The 25,783-nt window shown below is 59.7% G+C and overlaps 1 protein-coding gene and 1 non-coding gene across 5 annotated transcripts; both read right to left on the reverse strand.

The window, feature by feature from the left end:
• Positions 1-4,979: 4,979 nt before the first annotated feature.
• Positions 4,980-5,086, reverse strand: LOC113244205 (U6 spliceosomal RNA). Its single transcript, XR_003312315.1, has one exon. It is a non-coding gene; the product is annotated as a U6 spliceosomal RNA (small nuclear RNA).
• Positions 5,087-6,369: 1,283 nt separating this feature from the next.
• CDC42BPG (CDC42 binding protein kinase gamma) lies at positions 6,370-25,236 on the reverse strand. Of its 4 annotated transcripts, none has more exons than XM_057317134.1 (37): positions 24,995-25,235; positions 22,294-22,385; positions 22,129-22,212; positions 21,653-21,748; positions 21,197-21,345; positions 20,577-20,670; positions 20,167-20,367; positions 19,796-20,044; positions 19,297-19,376; positions 18,415-18,512; positions 18,241-18,321; positions 17,886-17,974; positions 17,602-17,781; positions 17,223-17,315; positions 16,959-17,080; positions 16,810-16,882; positions 16,464-16,570; positions 16,262-16,376; positions 15,874-16,022; positions 15,697-15,785; positions 15,335-15,387; positions 15,148-15,246; positions 14,999-15,058; positions 14,606-14,711; positions 14,190-14,323; positions 13,962-14,101; positions 13,789-13,870; positions 12,832-13,048; positions 11,845-11,907; positions 11,125-11,724; positions 9,990-10,087; positions 9,814-9,898; positions 9,572-9,692; positions 9,303-9,420; positions 8,980-9,103; positions 8,766-8,854; positions 6,370-7,728 (listed from the first exon to the last, which is right to left on the reverse strand). In XM_057317134.1, the coding sequence occupies exons 1-37, from the start codon at positions 25,152-25,154 to the stop codon at positions 7,672-7,674; spliced, it is 4,647 nt and encodes a 1,548-aa protein (XP_057173117.1). In that variant the 5' UTR covers positions 25,155-25,235; the 3' UTR covers positions 6,370-7,671. The 4 variants fall into 4 exon arrangements, with proteins under 4 accessions (XP_057173117.1, XP_026339091.1, XP_057173118.1 ...); XM_026483306.4 differs by having other exon boundaries at positions 8,766-8,851; positions 24,995-25,234; XM_057317135.1 differs by having other exon boundaries at positions 6,370-8,851; positions 24,995-25,236.
• Positions 25,237-25,783: the final 547 nt, after the last annotated feature.

The raw sequence follows: 25,783 nt of genomic DNA on the forward strand, positions 1-25,783 counted from the left end.
GGCCGGGACGACTGTCCGCGGTGGCTGATGGGAGTGGTAGTCCCGCTTCTCCGGGATCCCCAGCGGTAGGTGAGGAGTGGAGGCTGCGCCACTTTCCTGAGATCCTCCGGGATTGGTCACTCCATTTCACGCCCTCCAGGTAGGCCGTGGGACCGCGGTGCATTCTGGGAAATGTAGTCCCGGGATTAAAGGCGCAGGCGGTCACTGAGTTTAGGCTGTCACGTGTTGTCAAGATGTGAGGCAAAGGGGTATTTTCAAACACTCCCAGAGTACTGTAAGTGCGTTCAAACACTTGAGTTAGATATTGATCAGTATCCATTAACGTGTATATGTGTCTACTGTATGTCTAACAATTCTTCTCTAGTTCTGATCTTGAGAAAATTTAATATATTTGCAAAGAGGAACATCTAAAGAATCGTTATAGTTATTTGCAATAGGATAAAAGTAAAGTAGCGCTGTGCATCCTAATGGATCTTCAGAGCACATTGTTGAGGGAAAAACGTTTCAGAACGATATGTATAAGATAGTATCTATATTAAGAACATTTTATTTTTTTAGAGTCATTGTTTTTTGTTGGTTTTTTTTTTGTTGTTGTTGTTGTTGTTTAAATTTTATTTATTTATTTGCCAGAGAGAGAGCGAGCCCACAAACAGGGGAGTGTCAGGCAGAGGGAGAAGAAGGCTCCCGGCTGAGCAAGGAGCCCTTGTCAGGATTTGATCCCAGGACCCTGGGATCATGACCTGAGCAAAGGCAGATGCTTAATCGACTGAGCCACCCAGGCATCCCTATTAAGAACATTTTAAAACTTCAGAGCAGTACTAAATACTTTCTGCAGAATCATCCATTCACCTTCCTTATTCATTCAACAAACAGATTTTTGGTGCCTGTGGGCCCGGCACTCAGTCCTGGGCACTGCATGTATAGCAGTGAGTAGAACATCAAATTTCTGCCCTTCTTCACCTCTGTGGGTATTTTCCCCCCAAATCCGTAAGCCTAGTCTAATCATGAGGAAACATCTGGCAAGCCCAAACTGAGGAATAGTCTACCAAACACTTGACCAGTACTCTTCAAAAGTGTCAAAGTCATAAGAGATGAGGAAAGACAGAAACTGTTGCAGATTAGAACAGAGTAAGAAGACAGGACAACTAAATGCAATGTGGTGTTCTGGGTTGAATCCTGGGACAGAAAAAAAGACATTAGTGGGAAAGAATTGTCAATAGGGTGGCTGACCATCATAGTTTGCCCAAGACTGAGGGGACTTCAGGAGTTTGGGATTTTTAGTCTTAAAACCAAACTGGTCACGGCACCTGGGAACCCTCCTTGTGAAATTCGAATAAAGTCTATAACTTCGTTCATAGTTTTCATCAGTTCGGTTTGATAAATGTATCATGATTATGTCAGATGTTAATATCAGGGGAAGCTGGGCGAAGAGTATATGGGGATGAGATCACCAAGGACCAAGTTCTGGGGTCCTTCTTTGCATAGAGATTAGGAGACTGGGAAGAATGAGCAAAGGAGACTGGCCTGAGAGAGAGGAAGAAAACCAGACAAGCATCTGTGCAGAAGATGGACCGCAGAGGCAGGGGTGGTACTGATAGTGTCAGACGCTGTTCATAGCTCAGCAAACTGAGCACGGAAGACTGACTGGATTTGGTTCAGAGGGAATGCCCGGTGACCACATTAAGAGCAGTCTGGGAGCAAAAACCTGAAGTTCCTTGGCTCAAGAAAAATGAGAGCAAAGAAATTGGAGATGGCGCTAATACTCAACTCTTTTAGGGGGCTTTGCAGCAAAGACAGGAAAAAATAAGATGGCGGCTGGTGGGCGGGGCAGGGGAGGGGGGAGAGGGTCAAAGGAGGTTGTGGTGGTGGCGTTCAATGGAGAGCATTGCAGGACCGATGGCCTCGAATGGGTGGAGGGAAGGGGAGTTCCTGAGTGGCAGGTTTGGCCTTTGCTAGAAACATGAACAGTTTCTCTGCAATAATTGGAGAGAAGGCAGAATGCGTGGGCACATGTCCTGGGTACTTTGATTTTCTCAGTGACACAGGAAACCCAGTAGGTGGTCTCTTTCCCTCCACACCTTTGCTCAAATGCCACCTTCTCAATGAGGCTGACCCAGGCCTGACCAGCGTACTTAAGATCACACTCTCTGGGGCTCCTGGATGCATCGGACTCTTGATTTCGGCTCAGGTCATGATCTCAGGGTCCTGGGATTAAGCCCACCTCCACCCCACGTTGGGCTCTGCACTCAGGAGGGAGTCTGCGTGTCCCCCTGCCCCTCCCCCCATGTGTGTGCGAATGTGCGTGCTCGCACTCACTCTCTCTCTCTCTCTAAAATCTTAGAGAAAGAAAAAGATCATACTCTCCAACACAAATTTCTTATTCCGTCCCTCCACCCTGCTCTACTCCCCCCACCCCCTGCCAAATTACTAACGTCTTCTAAAACTAGAACAGAGCTGCTCAGCCAGGGCACTATTGACATTTGGGGCTAGATAATTCTTTGCAGTCGGAGCCTGCCCTCTGTGCTGTCGGATGTTTAGCTGCATCCCCTTTGCTTCCACCAACTATGCCAGCAGCACTTCTTCCCCCGTTGTGACAACTAGTAATGTCTGTGGACGTTGCCAAATGTCGCCTGGAGGGGGGCGGGCAAAATTACCCCCGAATGAGAACCACCATTCCAGCATCTTATATAACTTACTTATTTGTTTATTGTTTGTCTCCTACCACCAAAATAGAAGCTCCACAAGGACAGGAATATTGTCTGTTTTGTTTATTAATGGGTCCCCTATGCCCAGAATAGAGTCTGGCATATAATTGGTCTTCAGCAAAGACTTGTGGAATAAATAGATGCATTATGCAAAAGAGTAACTATAATGATTGACCTGGAATTTATGCTGTGGGAGGAGGGACCTAAGGACACATGAGGGATGAGGGACAGCAAAAGTCGGCAAAATCAGCGGACTGTAGGTTCCGATGGGGTCAAACGTTTACTGGAGCTGGGGTGATAGAGCTGGAAAGATAGGGGTGTTGGTTAGAGATGCTTGAGATAGGGATGCTTGGGACTGAGGTCACAGGGAGAGAGCTGTCCTTATTGGCAATGAAAAGACCTAGCACAGTGCTTCCGGTAGAAATGTAACATGAGCTATATATATATAACTTTAAAATTTCTAGTAGCTACACTTAAAGTAGACTTAAGTGAGATTAATTTTAATAACGTTTGAAATGTTATTTCAACTTGTAATCGATATAAAAATTAATGATCCTTTATATATATTTCCACACTAAGTGTTTGAAATCTGCTGTGTATTTTATACTCACAGCACATCTCAGTTCAGGCTGGTCACTTGTCAAGGGCTCCAGAGCCCATGTAATCGGTGGCCCTCATGCAGGCTGGAGCAGCTCTCCAGGCTGGCTACAAGAGTGTGTGGCTTGGGCAGGGTGGAAGACACGGTCACAGGAGAGCGGGGGGTCCAAGGAACTGAGAGACCCAGAGCCTAATCATCCATATGTTCTATCAGTCTCTAAGAACCAAAACTGGAGGAGCAGGGAGAGAGTGACCCCAAGCCAGGAGCTAGAATGTTCAAAAAAGGAGTGATCCATGGGTTGGGAAAGGTCAGAAATGAAATGGGCAGTTTACACCCTGATAACTTGAGTGGACGCCAACTTGAGTGTTTGAAAGGAGGGGGGAGGATGTCTGTAAGCAGCAATGAGAATCATGGAGTGCGCCTACCCCACCTCCAGGCCCAGTGACATCAGGGGTGGCAGTAGTGACCTCAGGGTTCCTGCTAGAGCAGGGGGTTAAGGACCTTTACAGAAGGGGATGAGGACATGGGGGATTTTGCTGAAGACGGACCATGACCGTGGATAACTATTAGGAGCTGAGCATGGAGATAAGGTCAGAAAGGGGGATGGCCAGAGTATGGAGAAGCTAGGAAGCCTGAGTCCCTTGCGGTGATGTTGAGCAATAGGGATGAAGGGCAGGAGTGAGGTGGGAGCCTGGTGTGAGGGTGAGGGTCCGAGGGCTGGGCTTCCTGCCAAGAGAAGGAAGGGCCCCAAGGCTCTGACTTGATGTCCGCTGATGGAAGCAAGGAGGCTGGGGGAGGGTGGTCCCTCTTGATGTCTGCCAGGGTATATATACGGGCATATACAGCAACACATAGACATAAGCTAATCTTATGGAGGGAGGGGAGAGAGTCACAGGGGAATTCACCCCCTAATTTACAAAAAAAAAAGTATCGTAATTAAAATTAATCTAAAATAGCGTCAACTATGTAATTTTTTTTTTTAGATTTTATTGATTGGGGCACCTGGGTGGCTCAGTCAGTTAAATGTCTGCCTTTGGCTCAGGTCATGATCCCACGGTCCTGGGATGGTGCTCCGAGCCTGCTTCTCCCTCTCCCTCTGCCTCTCCACCCTACTTGAGTTCTCGCTCACTCTGCTCTCTTTCTCCCTCTCAAATAAATAATAATCCAAAAAAAAAAAAAGACCAAAAAATTTTATTTATTTGAGAGAGACAGCAAGTGTGGGGGCAGCAGGCAGAGGCACAGGGGGAGAGAGAGAGAATCTCAAGCAGACTCCCTGCTGAGCGAGGCACGGGAGTCTGTGCTCAATCCCATGACCCTGAGATCTTGACCCAAGCCAAAATCAAGAGTCCGACACTCAACCGACTGAGCCACCCAGGTACCGCACTGTTGCCTCTTATTCGTAAGGGACGCCCATGACGTATTTAGGTGCTCAGTTCAAGACGTCTGCAACCTACTTTCAAATGGTAGCACGATCGTGCTAGACACACATGTAGGTACCGATAAATATGGAGGTGAAGCAGAGGCAGCAAAATGTTAACAGTTGGTAAGTACAGGTGGAGAATACAAGGAGTTCATATTTTCTCGATCTTTCTGCAGGTTTGAAATGTGTCAACATAAAACAATGGGAGAAAATCAACTTTATTTATTTATTTATTTATTTATTTATTTATTTATTTTAAAATATGGAACGCTTCACGAATTTGCGTGTCATCCTTGCACAGGGGCCATGCTAATCTTCTCTGTATCGTTCCAATTTTAGTATATGTGCTGCCGAAGTGAGCACTACTTATGGATTTATTTTTAAGATTTTATTTTTAAGTGACCCCTACGCCCTATGTGGGGCTTGAACTCACAACCCCGAAATCAAGAGTCGCCCACTCCACTGACTGAGCCAACCAGAAGCCCCGGGAGAAAATTAATTTTTAAAAATATGAAAATCTTTTGGCTAAATCATTGCTGGGTGTCCCCCAGTTTGGGGAGGATGGCTGCAGGCCTTAGTGCGCAAGAGGCCTTCATGTCCCTGCCCCCTCTCTGGTTCCGCATCTCCATAGGCAGAAACAAACATTTCCAGAGTGTGCTGACGGCATTTTATACTCATTGCACCAAGGTCTCGCCAGAACCTCCCATGAAGTGGGTTTTAGGATCCCCCATTGACAGATGGGAAAACGGAGACTTAGAGAGGTCAGGTAACTGGTCCGTGACTGCACAGCTGGACTAGAATTCAGGTTGTCTGACTCTCGAGGCTGGAATTCCCTGGGCACCCTCCAACTCCTATCCCCAACCAGGTATGACACTGGGCCCCTTCTTGGTCCTTTCCCCAGTTTAGAGCTGACCATGAGTCTCAGGGCATAGCCCTCAGCTCCCCAGGTCCGCCCTGATCCCAGGGGCACAGGCCATACCTTCCTTCCTCACGCAACTCAGGCCTGGGTCCTGCTCAGTCAGGGACCCTTGAACTAAGAACCATGAGAGCCCTCCCACGCCTACCAGCCCGGGCGGGGCGACAGGGTGCTGGCACCCTTGGGGTGCCCTGCAGGTCCCCTTCCGCCTTGCTCCACCCAGCTCGGTGCCCCCAAGGCCGCGTTCCAGGAGCTGCAGTGACCAAGCTCTCCTGTCTTCTGGCTGCTGCTCGTGTTTGGACAAAGGGAGGCAGGAGGGGGAGGGAGGGAGTCAAGCGAGGTATGAGGAATTTATTCCCTGGGCTGGCTGCCTGTCTGCTCAACCACCGCCAAGTTCTGCTGACAGCCGCAGCTCCTGTCAGGTGACACCACTGCCTCTTGCTGCCTGCGAGTGCTACCAGATTCCCATGCTGCTGGGGCTCAGGAGCACTGCCTCTCCTCGGTGGGTTCCATGAACACTGCCCCCGCTTTTGTAAACTGTCCCTTTGCTGTTGAATTGTCCTCACCCCCATTTGCATGTGTCATCTGATTCCTGAAAGTACGGGGGGGAGGGGGGAGACAACTCAGTCTTTAACTGTCTCTGACATCCCCATTTCTCCCTCCATCTCTGATTCCCCCCCCCCCCCATTTTCTGAAACCCAGGAGGACAGATCCAGGCAGGGAGGCCAGCAGCTTAAAAAGTCATCTTTATTGGTTTCTTGTTGCCTCACAGAGCATCAGGGTCCATCCCTCCCGGGAATATGGCGTTTGAAGAGATAAATACTTATTTTGCCCCCACTTGGCAGTAGAGGGAAGTTTAATAAAAATAGTAATATAATAACAATAATAATGACTATGATCAATAATAAAATGCCCCCTATGATCCCCTAATACACAGGTGGTTGAAGCTTTGAGAAAAAGGACCGCCCCCCCTTCTGGGAGGGGCCAGAGTATGCCTGGAGACCCTCCAGTGGCCCCCGTCAGATGCCATCTCCCACCAAGCAGCCTTTATAAATACCCTCCCCATCCTGTCCCTGTCTAGGAATGCTCTCCCCCCACTGGGCGGATTAGATGCAAGGGCAGTTGGTTCACAGGGCCCTTCTCTGTTCCCAATCCCGCTGAGCTCCTCCCCAGAGAGAAAGGCCCGTCTCAGTAGTGTTCTCCTCCCGGACCCCCTCGGCTCTCTGCTCCTCTTCACTGCTCCTCCTTTATCCCTCTCCTCCTCTGGATGCCTCTCCCCTCCTGCCAATCACTAACACTAACACTTTCACTTCCTTTCCTTCCCCTTCCCTCTCCCACATCCTACATCCTTCACCTACATCCTCCTTCACCTACATCCTCCCTGCTCCTTGTCTATCCTCCTTTACTTTGAAAAAAAAATTTTTTTTATTTTTTAAGTAATCTCTACCCCCCACATGGGGCTTGAACTCACAACCCTGAGATCAAGAGTCGCATGCTCTGCTGACTGAGCCAGCCGGGCGCCCCATCCTCCTTTCCTTTGGATCAGACTCTGTCTTTCCTACCTTGACCCTGAGCAGAGACCACGATATGCCCCAACTTGGCCTCACCTAAGGCTAGACAGTCCACAGCCAAAACCCCAGATTGCTCCCAAGGACCCAGTCCTTCTCCATCCCTCATCCCGACTCTTGCTTGCAGGCTTTCTGAGGCTGGGCACTGGAAAGGAGAGCTTTGGCACAATCGCCCCTGGACTCCAGGGCAGATGGGCCCGCAGGGCAGAGAGGGGGCCCTTCTATTCCCAGTAGCTAGCAGAGATAGGGGCTGGGAGCAGAGGGGAAAGGCAGGATAAGGGCTGGGAATCAGGGCCCCCGGGGCCTGGGTACCCAGACCAGCCTCCAAGTCGCTCTCCAACCCAGGCCCTCCCTGAGTCCGAATTTCCACACATCCCGGGCCAGCCGGAGCATGGCATTCCTCAAGCTCTTTGCTCGTTTCTGTCTCTCGGTCCTGGGATCGGGGTGGGCCCTGCCAGAGGGTGTCAAGGGGAGCCCTCTGATTCAGGGGCTGGGGGGAGACTCCGGGGCCGTTCTGACACCTGGAGGGAAACAGAAGGAAGGACTCTTTCCTCACCAGACCAATGCCCCCTAGAGGCCTTCCCAGGATCCACTACCTGCTACATCAGGGCCCTTGGAGGAGGCCAGATATGAGGTGGGGTGGGGCTATAGGAGAAAAACCTTGGGAACTCCTACTTAACCCTGGAGCCCACATCAAAGTCCCTTTGTTCGTTCACTCTATTCCTCATCAGCCAACAAAACACGCTTTACTCTAGGCAGAAGACAAACTTGACCCTTGCTATCAAGGAGCCCACAGTTGAGGGAGGACTGGCATCGGAGGAAAACCATAGCACAGAAGGACTGACAAAGAGGGGTGGACGGAGCAGGCACGGGCCCTAGGGGGGGCTGGTGGCTGCCAGGCAGCCAGCTGATCTTTGGAAAGGGCGATATTAGTGCAGAGCCTTGAGGGTGGCCTGGGTGTTGATGAAAGGGCATTCAAAGCAGCGGGGATGTCCGGGGCAAGAGCCGAAAGGTGTGAAAGAATATGGCAAGTCCCAGGGCTCTCAGTGGCCTGGTGTGGCTCCAGTGGGGGTGGCAGTGGAGAAGTGGCTGGAGGGTGAATGGGAGCCTTCCCAGCTTCTCTTATGTCTTGCCCTGTCCCCAGCCAGAGTGGACTCTCCTCTGATCCTTCCACCTCAGGTTGGGCCTCTAAAGAGCTCACCTTCTGTGGCACTCTCCCCACGTGTCAGGTACCCTGCCGAAGTCATCCTCACCTCATACGCTTATCACTTCTAGAATAATCTCAAATAACCTCATTTTATAGGTGAAAGAAGCTCAGGGAGGCTGGACATCTCGCCCAGGGCCACACTTCTGGGACAGTCAGGGCCAAGATTCCCACCTAGGCCGACCTGCCTCCAGGCCTCTGTTGGGACCCACTGTGGGGTGAGTCTGCTTCTCTTAGGGTCCAGGCCAGGGCTGGGCTTAGCTTCTTTCCTGGCTTCAGGTCCCAGCACAGGGCCTAGCACAGAACAGAACTACCTGTGCTTTTATAGGGGAGGGAAAACCCCCACCAGCTCACCTGTATCAGGGAGTCTGCAGGGCTCAGAGACCCCTGGGGGCAGGACACGGACTCGCTGGACAGAGATGTCCAAGGCTTCCTCTTCACTGCTCCAGGAGCAGGATGGGGGGGGGGGGGCACACAAGAATCCAAAGTCAAATATGAGGGGTCCAAAGGGGGGTGGAAACTTTGCGGAGGGATACGGAGGCAGTGGAAACAGTAGGGTTGTCCTTACTGGTGTCCGCGTCTCCAGCGAGCCCGTCGCTGCCCACGGAGGCTGGGCGTCGCGAAGCCTCGGAGAAGCTGTGGGGACGTTGCGGGCCGGAGCCCCGGGTACCTCGGCCCTTCCCTTCTGGAGCCTGTTGGACAGTGCAGAAGGGCTGGGACCGGGCGGCAACCCAGCCCAGGGCAAACCCACCGCAGTGGGCCCCCAGCCTGGACGTGCTGAGGTCCCGGGTCCGGTAAACAGAGGGCTGCGATTGGCTCAAGCGCGACGGGAAGGCCGGTGATTGGCTGAGCATCACCGGGGAGGCTTGTGATTGGCTCCAGAGAACTCACCCGGGGCAGAACCCTGGCGCTGGGCTTCCCGTCCGTGGGGCCCACGTGCACCAGGTGGTTGAAGTTGGTGGGCGGTGAGATGAGCTTGGAGCGCACAAAGGGGTCCTTCAGCATCTCCCTGCGGGTGGAGGGAATGTGGGGGAGAGGCGCGGCGCAGGGGATGCTTGCCCCGCCCGCTCCCGAAACGGACCCGAACTTGGGACCGCCTGGCTTCACCCCGCCCCCAAGCTTGGGAGGCCCCGCCCCGCCGCAGCAGCGCGCACGCGCACCTGCGCCGCTGCTGCCGCTGCTCCTCCGACACGCGGAAGAAGAAGTGGCGCTTGCTCTTGGTGCGGAACAGCTGGCGCCGGCTGTTGTCAGTGAGGTCGGGAATGTCGAACTCGTCCTTCTCTGTGGGAGAAGCAAAGAGCCGGGCGGTGCTCCCAAGTCCCCAGCTCACGCGGGCGCTCAGGGTCACACATGCACACGTGAACGCACACACTCCGTACTCCCTTGCACACGCACTGCTCACCTGCCAGCCGGTTCCTGAGGTAGGTCAGGCGGACCTTCTCCGTGCCAAAGAGGAACAGGGAGCCCTCCGGGTTTAGGGGTCGCACCTGAGGCAGCAGGCACAGAGGTCAGCCGTGCTGCCCAGCAGCCCCCCAGGCCAGGGCCAGGGCCAGGGCCAGGGGTCCGGGCCGCCCTCACCTTCTTGAGTGGCACCGTCTGGACCCATTCTGCTTTCCTGACATCAAACACATCGATGGCGTTCTCGCTGAACACGGTCAGGTAGGGGGCTGCATAACCTGCGGGGCAGGAGACCGTGCAAGTCCAGCACCTCCGTGGGCTTGTTTCCTTGGCTGCGGCCCCGGAACACCCCCCCCCCCCCGCCCCGTGTCCTGCCACCGCACAGTAACTTCCACGCCCAACCAAAGGTCCTTCTGAAGACTCCAGGTTGCCCCACCCAACGGCCATAGCAAATCGGAGATCGCAGTCCTGGAGCACTCACTGGCATGCCAGGCATAGTTGCAACCACTTGGCAAACTTTTTCTCCTTCACTTCTTAAACAACTCTGGGCAGGTCATATTATTATCCCTAACTTACAGATGACAGAATGGAACCCCAGAGCTAAGTATGGCCAAGGTTACCCAGTGGAGAGTGAGAGCTGGGAATTAGCCCTGGGCAGTCCAACTCCAACTCCTACAGACCAAGTCTGTGCCACACCCAACCCGCAGGCCCCGCCCCAGAGGAATCACTGCTTATGAAGGGAGCTCTGTCCCTGTCTTCTGGCCCGGATGCCATCTCACAGTTACCTGTGAATGTGTTGGACTCCTCTACTGCCTTGTTCATTCATTCATTCACTCATTCACTCATTCATCCTCCAAACATTCATAGCCCCTAGAGTGTGCTTCCCTGGGCTGGGTGCAGGATGTGATGAAGAAACCAGCCCCAGCCCATTCGGCAGGCCCCCAACGTACCAAAGCAATCATTACAAGAAGGTACGAAGAGCAGTAGGGCAGAGGTCTGCATACAGAGGTGGGGGAGCAAAAAGGAACAAAGGACCAGTAATGGGGGAAGGCAGCGCAGGGAGCATGAAAGCAGAAATGGCAATGACAGAAGTCATGGTGGTCATTTACAGAGTGCCTACCAGCTCTGGGCCCTGAGCTGGCATTGCGGCTGGACTTTGTTAAGAGTTTGCCAGGTACAAGGAGGACAGTTCAGGCAGGGGGTAGAGCATGAGCAGAGGCCCAAGAGAGGAAGATCCGGTGCAGTCCACTGAGGGCAGAGCAGGGTGTGGTCAGGCAGGAGGACCAGCCGCAGCCGGGCCCTCCGCAGGCCTTACCCCAGCCCGTGGGCACTGCTGGCCACAGCAACTCGTGGATGCGAGACTTGCGGCCGGCGCTGTCCACATAGACCCCCGCAGTGGTGAAGAGCAGCAGGAACTCACTAAGGCTGAGCTCCACGGCGCCCAGCGCCTCGCCCAGGCCCCCACGGGACGGTGGCAGCTCCTCGGACACCAGACCGGCCCCCAGCGCTACGGGTGCAGCCTCGTTAAGCAGTGGGTAGAGGGCGAAGGCCCCGGCGGCGCCCACACACAGCCGGTCACCCAGCAGCCCCAGGCTCTGCACAGGTGCGGGTGCCTGCAGCTCGCGGATGCGGCGCTGCCAGGGCCCTGGGCCCGGGCCCAGCTGGTAGCAGAGCACCTGGCGCTTGACAGCTACACAGAGCACGGGGGTGCGGGCCTGCAGGATGCGTCCGGCTGCCAGCGCCTGGCAGCCTCGGGACTCGGGGATCTTGGCACCCCCCGCCTCCACGCTCTCCAGCTTGGCCAGGGCGAAGAGGCGCACACTGGGGCCACGGCCGCACAGCACGACCAGAAGGCCCGCCGTGGGGCTCACAGTCAGCCGCTGCACCCGCCGGCAGTCGCCCACCTGGAAGATGTCTTCGGGGTTGGGGAAGGAGAGTGTCACCAGCAGGTGGGTGAACAGCCCCGTGCCCACCGTCCTCTGGCCGTTGGGGCTGACCCCCACCCAGGTCCCCCCTGGCCCAGCCTCGCGTGTACCATTGCTATGCAGGTGGATCACGAACAGCCCCTCCTCGGTGCCCAGAGCAAGCCGCTCCTGGTCTAGTAGAGGGAGGGAGGGGGTCAGGGGTCAGGGAGCCCACCTGGCAGCCGAAGATGAGGCAGCCTGCCTGTCCTTGCTGAGCCTGTTTCTCCTGAGGGCATGGGGATGGCAATCCCACTGTCCCTACATCACTGGACCCTTGTCTCTCAAAGTCTGGGCGGGCTCTACTGGGGGGGCGGGGGGAAGGCCCACAAGGGCTGGGGGGAGGGGGAGGGGTCCCCACCCCAAGTTGTGGGATTTGCGGTAAGTCCTGTCACCTCTCAGAGCCTTGGCTCTCCTTCTGTAAAGAGGGGACAATGGATCCTTTCTCACAGAACTGCTCTGAGGCTGTGACCACGCAGGGTGAGTGTTCCGCTCACAGCAGGCCCTGCTCAGTCAGTGCCCTTGTTCCCCCAGCTCCCGACTGACACAGGGGCCCTGGAGGAGCCGCACAGTCTCTCCTGGGGCTCCCACTCTGAGTGCAGGGGGAGGCCCCAGCTCTCCAGGGCAGAGGCTGGCTCAGGGCCGTGGCCACCTGCCCAGGGAAGCCAGGAGGCACCGCTCCCTCGCTTCTTCACGGAGGTCCCGCTGAGCACCAGGCTCCCATAGGAGGCAGTGGGGGACTCCCCCGTGGTCACCCTGCTGCGGTAAGAAAGCCAGGACTGGAGCCCTCACTCGTCTCTTGCTAAAAGCCCTTGCTCTTTTCACTCCTTTTAGATTCTTTGAGAAAAAGCAGAAGCTGAGGCACAGAGAACTGCAGTGGCAGAAGCCAAACCCGGCCCCCCTGGCTAGGCTGCCCACACAGCCATGCTCAGAGAGGGTCACGTATGTAATGCGGAGAGTCCGCAGCTCATGGCTGTAGGGACTGGGCAGCGACCCTCCCGACAGCCCCAGACTCCTCCCCGGAGCCGGCCCAGGGCAATGCTCCTCAGCGGGCGGCTCACCGATGATGGCGGCACAGAGCGCGTGGGGCAGCAGCGGCAGCCCGTTGTCATAGGCTTCCTTCAGTGTGTACACAGGCCTTGGCCTTGGCCGCGTGTCCAGCAGCAGCCGCTGCAGCTCACCCAGCACCTGCAGCCAGCACTCCCGCTCGGCCTCGCTCTCGGCCAGCAGCAGCACAGTGCACACGGCAGGTGGCACCGTCAGCTGGGAGGCTGTCACCTATGGGCGGGGACCTAGGCTGGAGGGCTGTGGGCCGACACCCTGCCATCCCCTCTCTCCCCTGGTTGATGCCTCTTAGCACCAACACGAGCAGCCAGGTGCAGGGCTGGCAGCTGTCTTACGACAGGTGATTCACCAGACGGGACAGTCAGACCGTCACACCAACAAGGCCGTGGTGGGGGAGAGACAGGGCATCATGGGAGCATATGGCAGGACCCCTGACCCAGGCCGAGAGTGAAAGATGCCCTCCCTGGGGAAGAGACATTTCTGCTGGAGCCCAGGGGGTGAGTGGAGTAACCAGGAGTGGTCCAGGTTGGGGAGAGGCTCGGGGGCAGCCTGGGCTGAGTAGAGGAAACGGGACGGGAAGGGTCCGTAGTTACAGGGCACTTTTGGAACTGGAGAAAGCGAGCCGTGTTCAGAGCAGAGCGAGGCTCCAGAGGGAGGCCGGGGAGGCCTGCAGGGTCAGAAATGTGAGGCCTCGAGGCCACAGTCGGGAGCACCCTGAGGGTGATGGGAAGCCACAGAAGGGTCCTAAACGAGCAGGACTTGGCCAGCTTCACACACGGAGGGCGCACTGCTCTGTGGGATGGAGGCTACCTTAGCCATCCCTGTGGAGGTGATGGGGCGGCGGTGGGGGGGCGGTGCAGAGGGCAGCCACGGAGAAGGACACAGAGAAGAGTGAGTGGAGCAGGGCTGCGCAGACGTGGACAGTGGCCCGACCCACCCTGCCCGGCACTCACCCTAAAGATGCGTGGCAGGTCCCTGGACTGCGCGTGGATAACATCGGAGGCCAGGACTGGGGTGGCTGAGAACTGGGGGTCCCTGCGGAGGTCCACGGAGCTGGTCAGAGGTCATAATGGCCCTGGCCACCTCCCCTGACCACTGCACCCCTTTGCCCTTGCCTGGCACCCACCTCAGATCCAGGGCCTGCAGCAGAGCCCCGCTGGCTGGGCTGAGCCGGGGGTCAGGGGCGTCAAACAAGAGCAGGCGTGAGTCGCTAAGGGCAGCAAACACGCGCTGCCAGCCACGCCGGACGCCCGAGGGCCGCGGCACCTGGGGGAAGGCAGGCATGGGAGGGCCCACCCGGCTGTCGCTACTCCCCCCATGCTGGCCTCCCCCTCCCCGGCCAGCCCCAGCTCACCGACAGGAAGCCCTCGTAGGCCGTGCCTGTGCCCGTTTCAGGGTGTACTCCCAGGGCTGTGCGGAGGTGGTCAGGGGGCACAGGGCAGGGCGGGGCCTGGGGGGCACACGCGGAGTGACAGAAGTAGCCACAGGCTGTGGGGAAAGCAGGAGAAGACGGTGGTGTGAGGCTGGGTGGGGACAGCTCGGAACCAGGAGTCTGGGCGGCCCCAGCCCCGGCTCCCCTGAGGCTGTGGTGGCACCGGAACTGTCACCAATTCCCCCATCAAGTGAGGAAAAAAAAAGAGCAAGTGAAATGGAGCAGCGGGAAATGAGACATGGACCGAGAGGAAAATCGGGGTGTCATCAGGGTCAGGCTGTCTCATTCCCTCTACCCAGGGACGAGAGGTGGGCATGCAGGTGGAGTGGGGGTCTCACCGTCACAGCCCAGGCCCTGGCGGCCCAGGCCCAGCATCAGCGAGGTGCAGCGGAGACACTTGGTAGGGGATGGGAAGCTCCGGGGCCGCAGCGCGTGGGAGCCAGGCTGGGGAGGTGGGACACGCCCATTACTCACACTGGCCTGTGGCCAACTGGGGCCCTGCGTCCCACCCCTGAGGCCACCCTGAGGTGTCAGGTGGGACCAGGGAATGAGCCCACAGCAATGTGAACCCAGCCCCAGTGAGTCTGTCACAGCACTCAAACTCACTGTCACTGTCCCCAGTGTGGTCTGCCAGCCATCATGTCCGTCCGTGGAGGGACCCAAGCAGGTCCTTGGAGACCTGGCAGAATGGCTTAGTGCCCCCACCCCGCTCCACCCCTCTAGGTGCTGACCTTTGCAGGAGGACCTTCTGCAGGGGCGGTGGGGGCAGCAGGCGCTTTGGGGAACACAGCCTGCAGGGGAGGCAAGCCAACAGGTGAGGAGGGCGCAGGCAGCCGGTGGGGCCCAGCCCCCCAAACGCAGGACTCCCGCCTGTCCTCACCCCTAGGCGCAGGCTGCGGCGGCCCTCTGGCCTCAGCTCTGGCTCCACACCAGGCTTCAGGGCCTCTGCCGAGAGGTCAGGGTCCTTGGTGGAATCCTTCTGGGGAGTGAGATGATGGGGGAAGTCAAGGCCCCTGTGCTTCGTCTCCCCAGGACTCCTCCCAGCCAGCCCCATGCAAGGTTCTTACCTCTGAGCTCCGGAGGGACAGGAAGGGGATCAGGGAGTTTGCAGGCTTTGTGTCTGCAAACAGAGAGCACAGGTCACTGGGGGTGGGTCCCTGGCTCAAGCCCTGACACCCGTTCCTGAGGAACTGGGGGCCAGCAGGAGCCTCAGTTTCCACCTCAGTGAAATGGAGCAGTGACTGCGGGCTGTGGTGGATACCCATACAGCAAGTGCCCCATAAGTGCCGGGTAACAGTGGGGTGAGCAGCAGAGTCCAGAACAAGCTCTCGCCTCCACAGTCCTGCAAGGGCGTTGTGGGCCCCCCTTGGTCCCCATGAGGCTCAAGCGGGGGCCTCGCTCCAGGACAGGCAGGCAGACGAGCACTTACCGCCCGGGCCGCGGGCCACCAGCTCCTCCCGTAGCACAGCCAGCTCCTGCTGCAGGCCCTGGTTCTGCTTCTCTGCCTCCTGCAGACGGCTGGGGGACAGCCGGGGGGAGGGGGGGCTCATCAGAGGCCTCCGCAGGGGTCCCGAGCCCCCTTTGCAGGGTCTCCCCGTGCTCTCACCTCTCAGCCTGCAGCTGGGCCTCCTGCACCTGCGTCAGCCGCTCCTGCAGGCTCTGCTTGGCCCGGATCTCGGCCTCCAGAGCCGACTGCAGCTCCAGCCTGGCTGAGGCCTCCATTTTCTGCAGCCGCCGTGCCTTCCACTGGTGGTCCTGGTGGCCAGGGGGTGCCCAGGTAAGACGCCCCCTGGGGCCTGGCTGCCTCAGAGGCCCCTCCCACCAGAGCACACTGCCATCCATGTCACCTGGCCAGACTCAAAGCCCTGGACTGGCCACCGACCCAGTGTGAGCTCGGGCAAGTCACTGATCTTCTGTGAGTTCAGGGTCCCCGCCTGCCTGCCGACTGAGGCTCCTGGCACGCCCACCCCACCAGGGTGTCTGCAGGGGCTCACCAGCGGCCGGGCAGGGAGCGTCTGGGTGCCCACGTTCCTCAAGGACTCCAGCTCCTCGGCCATCTTGGTGGCCAGGGCCTGCAGGTAGCCTCTTGAGACCTTCTCATCGTTCACCCTGATTGGGAAGGGGGCTCAGGGTCATGGCCTGGACCCTCAGCCCCGCCTGGGCCTGGCCCCTCCCCACTAGCCCCTCAGCCCCCACCAGCTGAGGATGTCGGCGATCTGGGCCTCCCAGTTGCTCTCCGTCTCCCGCCGTTCGCCCTCCAGCTGCTGCTTGCTCTGCTGCTCCCGTTCCAGCTCTTCCACCAGCTGGGGGCCGGGCAGGAAGAGGGGTTAGTCTCCAGGGGCCCCCGTACCCCTGAACCACATCCGTGTCCACCCTAGTTTACCCGCCATAGCTCGCCAGCCAGCTGTGAGTGCTACTGGGCTGGGGAGACCACCTACTCTGGGACCCTGGCAGCTCGGACCATCCACCCGGCCAGCTCCCCACCTCTGTCCCGCTGCCCGTTGGTCTGTCTGCCCGTCTGCCCTCTGTCTGCCGTGCTCACCCGCTCCTGCTCTAGGCTCAGCCGCCGGTTCTCTTCCTCCAGCCGGCACAGAGCCTCTTCCTTCCCACTCAGCCTGGGGAAGAGAGGATGACTCGATGCCTCCCAGCACAGTCCGCCCTCCTGACCCCCACCCCGGTGGCCCAGCTCACCCATGGCCACGGGCCTGCTCCAGCTGCACACGCAAGGCAGCCACCTCCTTCCTCAGCTGCGCTTCCTGAGGCCTGCTCTCAGGCAGCCCCGTGCCATTGGTCTCAGAGGTGGTGTGGATGGTCTTGAGGACACGGAGAGGGGTCAGGGCAGGGGCCTGAGAAGCTGTGGCCCACTCCTACCCCAGGGACCCAGGTGGGGCCTGAGGGCCCTGAGTAGGTCACGCCAAGGGAAGTGCCCCTGGGAAGAGGATAAGACTTCACTACCTTGGCCCGGAAAGATTCCTTCTCAAGACTTCGCTCCCTCTGTCTCTGGAGCTGTGTCACCTCCCGGCATAGGGTGGCCACCTGGGCCTGCAACTGTGATGAGACGCAGGGGCAGTCACTGCGGACCATGTCCACCCCAACCCACTCCCCCGCCTTGCTACAGACTCTGGGGCCCTGCCAGCCACAGCGGGAATGCAGGCAGTGAACCTCCAGCCCCCCCCGCCAAACACATCCCCTCGCTTGGGCCTCGGTCAGCCACAGCAGGGGTGCAAGGTGCGTGGTGTTGCCAGCACCGAGCCCCGAGCTCCCTGGGCTTCCTCCAGCCACCCTGTGGGGTCACGGGGCAGAGCCGCTGTCCCCACCCGCCCCCATCACTCACCTTCCTGCTGCTATCCTGGGCTTCCTCCAGCTGGGAGCTCAGGGCCTGGGTCTGGCTGGCCGTGGCCGCCTCTCTCTCCTGGGCCTCGTGCAGCCTCTGCAGCAGCTCCTCCTGCCGCTCCTGCGCTCTGCGTAGCGCCTGCGCCTGCGCCCGCAGCCCTGCCTGAGCCTCGGCCAGCTCCTGGAGGGGTCCAAGAGGGGGCAGGGCGGGCAAGGCCTGGAGTCAGGGCAGGACCTCCTTAGCACAGAGCCCCAGGCTGCTCCCCCACCTCACCAGGCCCTCACCCGGGCGAGCTGGTCTCGCTCCCGCCGCAGGTCGCCGTCCTGGCCTGGGCTCCCACCATCCGTCCGGTCCTCGCTGTCCCTCGGCGTCTCTGCCAGGAATTGTCACTGAGGCCCATGCGTACTGACAGCCTCAGCCAGAAACTCCGCGGGCAGCGTCTCACAGAACCCTCACCACAGCCCGGGAAGCGGGTCTCCTTGGCCCATTTTCTACGTGTAGGCTCAGAGAGTTTAAACTACTTCCCTAAGATCACACGTCTACACAGTCGGGCGGGACTGGAACCCAGGCTGGACTCAGGTGTGCTGGGAAAGCCGCTCAGGATGGCGGAAAGAGGGGGTGGCGCTGGGGGCGGGATACCTGACAGCCTGTCCTGTAGAGTCTGCACTTCCTTCCGCAGCCGCTCCAGCTCCTGGGGGTCTGAGGAGACCTGCAGGGCCTCTGCGGAGGGGGGCACCTGCCGGTGAGGGGCTGGCCCAGCGGTCGCTCCCGGGTCAGACCCACACCGCCGCGGCCCGGCTGGCTCCCCTGTACCTTGGAGCTCCCGGCTTAGCTGCATCTTCTCCTCCTGCAGACGACCAAGCTGCCGCTCTAGGCCGGCCAACCGCTCAGAGCTGCTCTCGGGGCCTGGACTGGGGAGAGCAGGGCGGCACGTGCTGGCGGAGACCCCTCCCCCCAGAGCCCCTCCACCTTCCCGCATCCAGTCATCCATTCATCCAAGAAACACCCTCTGCGCGCCAGCTCTGTACCCAGCCCTGGGCTCCGGGCCGGAGAAACAGACCGGACGAGACCAGACCCCGCCCCTGGGATCCCAGACCCAGGGGCAAGCCCCAGCCCTGGTCGTTATAAGCTGCTTGAACTCGAACAGTCACCTAACATATCTGAGCCTCAGTTTCCTCCCAGGCCCTCCTCCAGGGACTGGCACGAGGACATGGTGATCTGGGCCAGTTGGGCCCAGGCCCAGCACACACCGGCTCTCAGGGTGCGGGACAGACGCATTTGCTTGCACCTCAGAGCGCCTCCTCACCGCGGTCTCAGGCCAGCCCCTCGAATGACCTAGAGCACTTGACCCAGTGTAAAATGGGCACGAAGTGCGGCTCAGGGACTTGGAGGGGCCCTTCTAACTCTAGGCCTCTGGTTCTGAGTCCAGGATACTCAGCCCACCACGGAGGGTCCTCTAAGGGCCAGATGCTGGGACGGGACCCATAGGGGGCATAGGCATGGCTCCACCAGAACGTGAGGACGTGGGAGTTGTCCTCCCGAGGGCCCAGAGCACACTCCCGGAGCACCTGTCACGTACAGGCACCAGGTAGGCCATTTGACCCCTTTCCCGGGGTCCCAGCAGGCTACGTTCCCAGTGTCCTCCAGGCCAGGCAGCCCCCAGCCTCCCACTAGGTATGTGAGGACGAGACTCACCTGCCCGAGGTGTAGGTGAAGCCCACGAATGGCAGGTGGTGGCCAGAGAAAGCCCCATGGGAGGGAGGAGGGAGGGTCCCCTGCAGAAGGAGGGGAAGGAGTGTCACACTCAACAGGCCTGGCTCCAGGCAGAGGCTCAAGACCCAGGAGACTCCCCTGGGACTGGGAGTGCCGACCTCCTGCTCAGATGGAACTGAGCATCTAAACAGACCACGACTCCCATGAGTCCTTGTGACCGTGGCCTCCCAAGTGCCGCTGAGGGTCTTCTTCCTTACAAGACCTCTGGTTAACAGGATGATACTTGAGGGCCAACGGCCTTCGCCGTTACAACCCACCGCGGTACAGCTGAACCCGCCCAGGTGAACCATAATGTCCATGAGCCTCTGGAGTCCGAGGGCCTCATCCTCCACCCAGCAGCTGCTCTGGAGAACTTCTGGGGGGTTCCCACAGCCAGCAAGGGACAAGGCAGCTTTCCTAAGCCGTGGGACCCTCTACTCACCGGGTGGTTGAGGGTGTCGTCGTCCACGTCGAAGTTGGACGTGTCCATGGGCCCACGAAGCTCGGGGATGTAGGGGGCAGTGCTGGTTGCCAGCTGCTCCCAGTCCACGCCTTCAAAGAAGGGGTGGTTCCGGAAGTCGTCCAGCCCCCCGCGGCCCAGCCGCTCCTCCTGGCGGCACAGCAGCTGGCGGATCAGGTCCCGGGCAGTGGCCGGCACGTCGGGCACATCCGAGGGAAACTGCAGGTGGTCCTGCAGGCAAGGGAGGGGTGCAGGTGGGCATCCAGGACCCCACCCCCGCCCGCGGGCATCCCAGCCGTGGGGGCTCAGGACTCCTGCTGCCCTCCCAGAGCCCCGGAGCCTGGCAGCCAGACCTCATGGTTCATGATCTTGCCGTAGGTTTCCACCAGGGATTCAGCATAGAAGGGCGTCTCCCCGAAGAGCAGCTCATAGGCACAGACGCCCAGGGACCACCAGTCACACTGTGGGCCGTAGTGGCCCTTGCCCTCCTCCATAGCCTGCAGGATCTCGGGGGAGATGTAGTCTGGTGTCCCTACTGCCACTGACGAATCCACCTGGGGGGGTGGTGAGGACGCCATGAGGACAGCTTTGGGCTTGGCTAGGCCTGACGGCCCCTCACCAGAGACCCCGGGTCTGGCCCTGACACCCCCACTCCCTGAGGCTTAGCCGGCCTGGTGACCCCCCGCCAGGGCCTCGACCCAGTCCTTCCTTCCCCTGGGAGCTCTGCGGCCCGGGTGCCCCTGCCCTCGCCCTGGGGCCTTACCATACCACTGTTGTTGAGACGGAGGCATGAGCCGAAGTCAGCCAAGCGGATGTGACCGTTCATGTCCAGCAGGACATTGTCCGGCTTGACATCCCTGAGGGAGCGCAGGGGAAGAGAAGGGCTTGACCTGCGTGTGTAGGTGTGTGTTTGGGCACATGCCTGGATGTGAGTAGCCGGGCACACGCACACCAGTGTGTATCTGCTCACACGTACTCCCACGGGCACATGAGAACAGCGTGTGTGCATGCATGCGGGAGGGGGAAAGCTGGTGGCGAGGCCTCCTGGCTCCCAGGAAGGAAGAAGGTGGTTAGACTGGGAAAAGGGACCCGTAAGGATGACCCTTGGAGGCAGCAGGGCACACTGTGGGGGAGGCAGGAGTCAGACTTCGCCGGTGCAAACCGCTAGCTGAGTCACCTCGAGCTAGGTACTTACCTAGTAAACCCTGACTTTCTCACCTGTAAAGTGGGGACAAGGGCAGCCCCCATCACATCAGGTTTGTGGTGTGAGGAGTCAAAGGCGTCGTGTGTTAGAAGTGCCCAGCATAGGGCTTGGCATGTGCTGAGCACCCAGCAGCGGTCCACTGTCCCCAGAGCAGTCAGCAGGTGGGGTGGGGGCCCTACCTGTGGACGTAGCCCAGCTGGTGCAAAGAGTGGATGGCCAGCACCATCTCAGCCAGGTAGAACTGGGCCAGCTCGGGCGGGAGGCGGTCCTCAAAGCGGCTCAACAGAGTGAGGAGGTCCCCACCGGCATAGTAGTCCATCACCAGGTACTGGACGGTGGTGGATGGGGTGGGCGTGGGGCAAGAATCAGACGAGGAGGGTGGGGACCACCTGTCCCAGGGCCCTGCCTCCTGCCCACCTCCCCAGGGTCCTGAGGGGTCTGGGAAGGCAAGAGTGTCTCCCAGCAGCTCTAGGGTCACCAGCTTCCAGCCAGAGCTCAAGCGGGGGCTCCAGGCCCAGCAGGTGGTGGGGAGTGGAAGCCTCGTGGTTCCCATAGGAGGGGTCTCTCTCTCTCCTTGGACCCAGCATCTCCTTTGTCCCCAGACAACACCCTCCGACCTTGCCAAGTCTCCTCACCAGGTACTCGTCATCTTGGAAGGCATAATGCAGAGCAGTCACCCAGCGGCTGTCCCCCTTCACCAGAACGTCCCGCTCCTCCCGGAAACAGGCAGTCTGCGACAGGTTTGGGGAGCAGGGCAAAGGGTGGGATCAGGGCCCAGGAAACCCTCCTCACCAGCTCAGGAGATGGAGGAAGAATAAATAATTCTAGGAGCTCGGATCCAGGTTGCCTGTGTGAACCAGGTCCTATGCTCTATGGCTCTGGGCCTCAGTGTTACCATAAGGAAAACGGGAACTACTTTAGCTCCTAAGAAAGGCTTATTGTGGGGAAGCAATGGGTGAGGTTGGCAGTTGTTGGAGGTGGACCCCCTACAGGCTCAGCAGCCACGCCTGCCCCTTCCCCAGCATGCCCTGTATACCCCACTGGCAGCACACCCGCCCCCGCCCCCTGCCCGTTGGTAGGGTGCTGAAGTCCCATCGGACCCCAGACTGACCTCGGCCCTCTTCAGCATCTCCCACTTGTGCAGCATTTTCATGGCAAAAATCTGCCCACTGTCCCTCTGCCTCACCACGGCGACCTGAGGCCATAGGGAGCACCGGGGTCAGCTCTGCCTGGGTGTGAACCCCCTCTTCCCACCTACCCCATGCCTTTTGCTCACCTCCCCGAAGGCCCCTCGGCCGATCACCTTCAAGATCTCGAAGTCATCTCTCTGCAGCCTCAGCTCTTTTACCTTCGCTACCAAGGGGCTGGCTGAGGGGACACAGAGTGGGGCTCAGGGAACCCACAAGGAGGGCCCCAGCTCTCTCTCTTGCCCCGGGGAAAGCAGGAACTGCAACCCCCACAAGGCCAGGGCACAGATGGCCTCCCCAGGGACTCACTCAGTCGTGAGTAGGAAGCATGGAACGTGAGGTCTGGGCTTTGCTGACCACCTGGCCCCCAGACTTCCTGAAATCCATGGATCCCTGGACCCCCGTCCCCAGACTAGCCGGTCTCTGTCCCAGGGGCTGATGGAACTTGTAGTCCTGCCCAGTCTGGGGTTGACCCTGGCTGACCAGGTCACCCTGGGGAGGAAGGGGATATCGTTCCCACCCTCAGCGCACAGTTCTTGGCGCCTAGCAGGACCAGGCCTGGGCCTGTCTTGGGAAACTGGATGGACAACATTCCTTGTCCCCAGAGAGGCTTCCCTGCCACTGGGAGCTGGGAGCCCTGGTCTTGGGACCCTACAGGCACGGAGGTACCTGGCTGGGAGTGAAGCCTGGGGCAGCCCCAGAGGACAGGTCACACAGTGATTCTGCAGGGCTCTGGGAGGACAGGCTTTGTGCTCCCGGTGTGGGGCCTTCTCAGTCTGGAGGCATAAATAGGTCTGCCCACGTTCTCACAAGACTTAAAAAACGGAGCCAAAAAACCTTTCCCTGGCGCCTGACGCTGGCACCTGAGGGAGTGAACACTCAAGATCTCCTCCAGGCCTGACCAGCCCTACAACTCTAAGCCCTGCCTCCCTCTCTGGACTCGGCTTTTATCTGGGCAAGAACCTCCTCTTCTCCCAGTCCCAGATACTCCCTTGAGGGGCATCTCCAGCCACTCCCAGGCCCTTTCCAGGCCCGGAGAAGCCACAGGCCCGGGGAGGGAATTGGAGCCTAGAAACTCTGGGAGGCAAGAACGAGTGGTGGGGGTTGGGGGGAGCTGCAGTCTGGCTCCCTGCCTCAGTTTCCCCCTGCCAGCAGGTAAACTCCCTGCCAGCTGGGCGGGTCTGTGGGTGGGTCAGAGAGCTGCTCCACAGGTTTATCAGGCAGAACCCCTGCCGCAGGGGCGGTGTGGAAACCTCCTCACAGAAATTAATTGTCTCTTTCCCAGGTGTATGTGTGCGGCTGGGAGGAACTGCCACAGGCCTCCAAGGGGGAACTGAGGCCAGGGTGGCTCCTGTCAGCCAGACAGGGGCCAAAACCTGGGGCCCAGAGTCAGGAGGATCAAGGTCCCCAGGACAGACTGCCCAGTCCTCTTGCCTTGCTGCTGGGTTGGGGGCTCTGGGCAGGAGCAGGGACAAGTTGCAGCAGGAGCAGAGTGAGTCACCGCCTGCCGGTTACCTCGGGAGATGTCAACAGACAGGCCCCCATGCTGGGGTCCCAGGCAGAGACGCCAGAGGCTCGCAGGAAGGAGCACATGTGTGTGCAAACACACACACACACACGTGTGCGTGGGTGTCACAGCCGGTGATGACAACATGGTCAGACACACATGAATAAGGTGCAGAAGTCCCAGGGAGAGTGGTGGGCACCAGAGGCAGGGGCTTCCTGGCTGCCCTCACCCTGGAGGAGAGGGCTGGGCTGGGGGCCAGCTCACTGGAATGTCTTGCAGGCCCCCAACCGGGCCAGGCCAGGCCTTGTGCCTGCCCAGAGCTAAGGAGTGCTGGGAATGCTAGTCACCCACTGGGCAAACACTGGTCTCACCTCACCCTCCTGGCCGGGCCCCTATGTCCTCCGGCCGCGGCCTGGCCAGGCAGAACCAGGGAGGCCTGGGGCTGGTGCCGGGCCGGTGCCCACACTGGGTTGCGGGCTGTTCCACGTCAGCCCCTTCCGGTGACTCAGAGGAGTCAACCAGGAAGGGGTGCAGACCCACCTCCAGCCAGGCCCCCCTCCCCGGCCCTGGGGAATAGACCTCAGGAAGCCTGGCCAGCGACGTGCACAGGGAAACGGGCCGAGGTTGGTTTCTGTGTCCAGTCTGGGGTGGCCTTGTATGCTGGGAGATGGAAGTGTATGTGGGGGGATATCTGCCAGTGTGACAGCATCCCTACGGATCTGTGAGTACAAGTAGGCAAGTGTGTAATAGCCAGTGCGGTTGGGGTGCCGTTCAGGGTGAAGTGTGGGGCTCCTGGGTCTCTCCTCGAGCTGTGGGTATCTCAGTGTGTCTGTGTGGTTCGTGGGAGACTGAGAAAGCGTGTGTGTCAGTGCGGGAGACACACAGGGGTCTGCCTGTGTGCCTGTTTGTCCTCCAGGGACATGAAGTATGACGTGGGAGTGAGGCACCCCTGTCATGACTCTGTAGCACATGGACTGTGGACATGAGTCTGAAGTCTATACTGGGGACCAAGCTTGCGTGGGTCTGTGTAAGTTGCGTGTTGTGTACATGCACCAGCTTCTGTGAGTGGGAGGGAGTGTGTGTGAATCTGAGGGAGGGTAAGGTGTGCAGCTGAGAGGGCCCAAAGGGTCCTGTGGCACGTGTCAGGGCCAGTGCGAGCTCCGCGACCGTGGGGGTGCCGCTCCCTGCCCAAGGGTCTGTGCGAGCTGGGCGCGGGGAGTGGGGTGGGGTGGGGAGAGGGTCTCGGCGCGCCACCCCACCTCGGTCCCGCCCGGATCACTCACCCCAGCTCAGGAACTGCGCCACGTTGCGCTCCCGCCGGAGGGGGGCGCTGCTGAGCTCGTGGTGCAGCCCCAGCAGCAGATCCAGGAGGCCGTCGAGCCCGGGGCCACCGGCGGCCTCGCCCCGCGCCAGCCGCTCCAGCGCGCGCAGCCGCCGCTCCATGGCTGCGGCCGGAGCCCCGCGCCCGGGCTAGAGCCGGGCCGCCCGCATGCCCGCCCGTCGGCCCGTCCGTCTGTCGGTCCGCGGGTCGTCCGCGAGTCCTCCCCCCACCCCTCCCGCCCTCCCCGCTGTCACCTTCCTCCGCCGCCGCCTGCGCGCCCACACCTGGGCGCCGCGCCCCGCCCTCGGCCCCGCCCCCCGACGGACGGGCAGGTGAGCGCCGGCCAATGGGAGACACGACTGGAGGTGAAGGTGGGAGGGCGGAGGCGCGCGGGGGCGGGACCAACCCTCGGCCAGGAAGTAGGGGGGCGGGCCCCGAAGAGTAAACTCCTGACGGGGCTGGGCAAGGGGGTCTTCCTGCGGGGGCCGGGAAGGCTGCCTAGATCTCCGCGCGGCCCCAGACCCAGCCCTATCGGGCCCTTCGCCGGCCCCTAACCTAGGTAGGGGATGCCCGGGGCAGTCCAGCTTCCGTCGCCCCCTGGGACAGCGACTGCCTCTCCCTCAGCTCGGGGAGAGGAGGCTGGAGATGCCCACGGGCCCGGAGCCGGATGGGAGTTGTAGTCCCTCTCTCCCCGGGATGCCCGTCGCGCTTGGCACACCCCCCACCCCCAACAGCCGGGGAGGACCTCGCT

This window comes from Ursus arctos, unplaced genomic scaffold (assembly GCF_023065955.2).
Source record: "Ursus arctos isolate Adak ecotype North America unplaced genomic scaffold, UrsArc2.0 scaffold_23, whole genome shotgun sequence".
NCBI lineage: Eukaryota > Metazoa > Chordata > Mammalia > Carnivora > Ursidae > Ursus > Ursus arctos.

Bases quoted from the DNA above. Each gene is read 5' to 3' on its own strand.
- CDC42BPG (XM_057317133.1), bottom strand. From the start codon at position 25,154: ATGGAGCGGCGGCTGCGCGCGCTGGAGCGGCTGGCGCGGGGCGAGGCC. The intron at 18,513-19,296 runs GTGAGTCTCGTC...TGCTCTCCCCAG, and splicing joins TTCACCTACACCTCGGGCAG to TCCAGGCCCCGAGAGCAGCT. The intron at 17,782-17,885 runs GTGAGGGCCTGG...GGACCCCTCCAG, and splicing joins AGCGAGACCAGCTCGCCCGG to GAGCTGGCCGAGGCTCAGGC.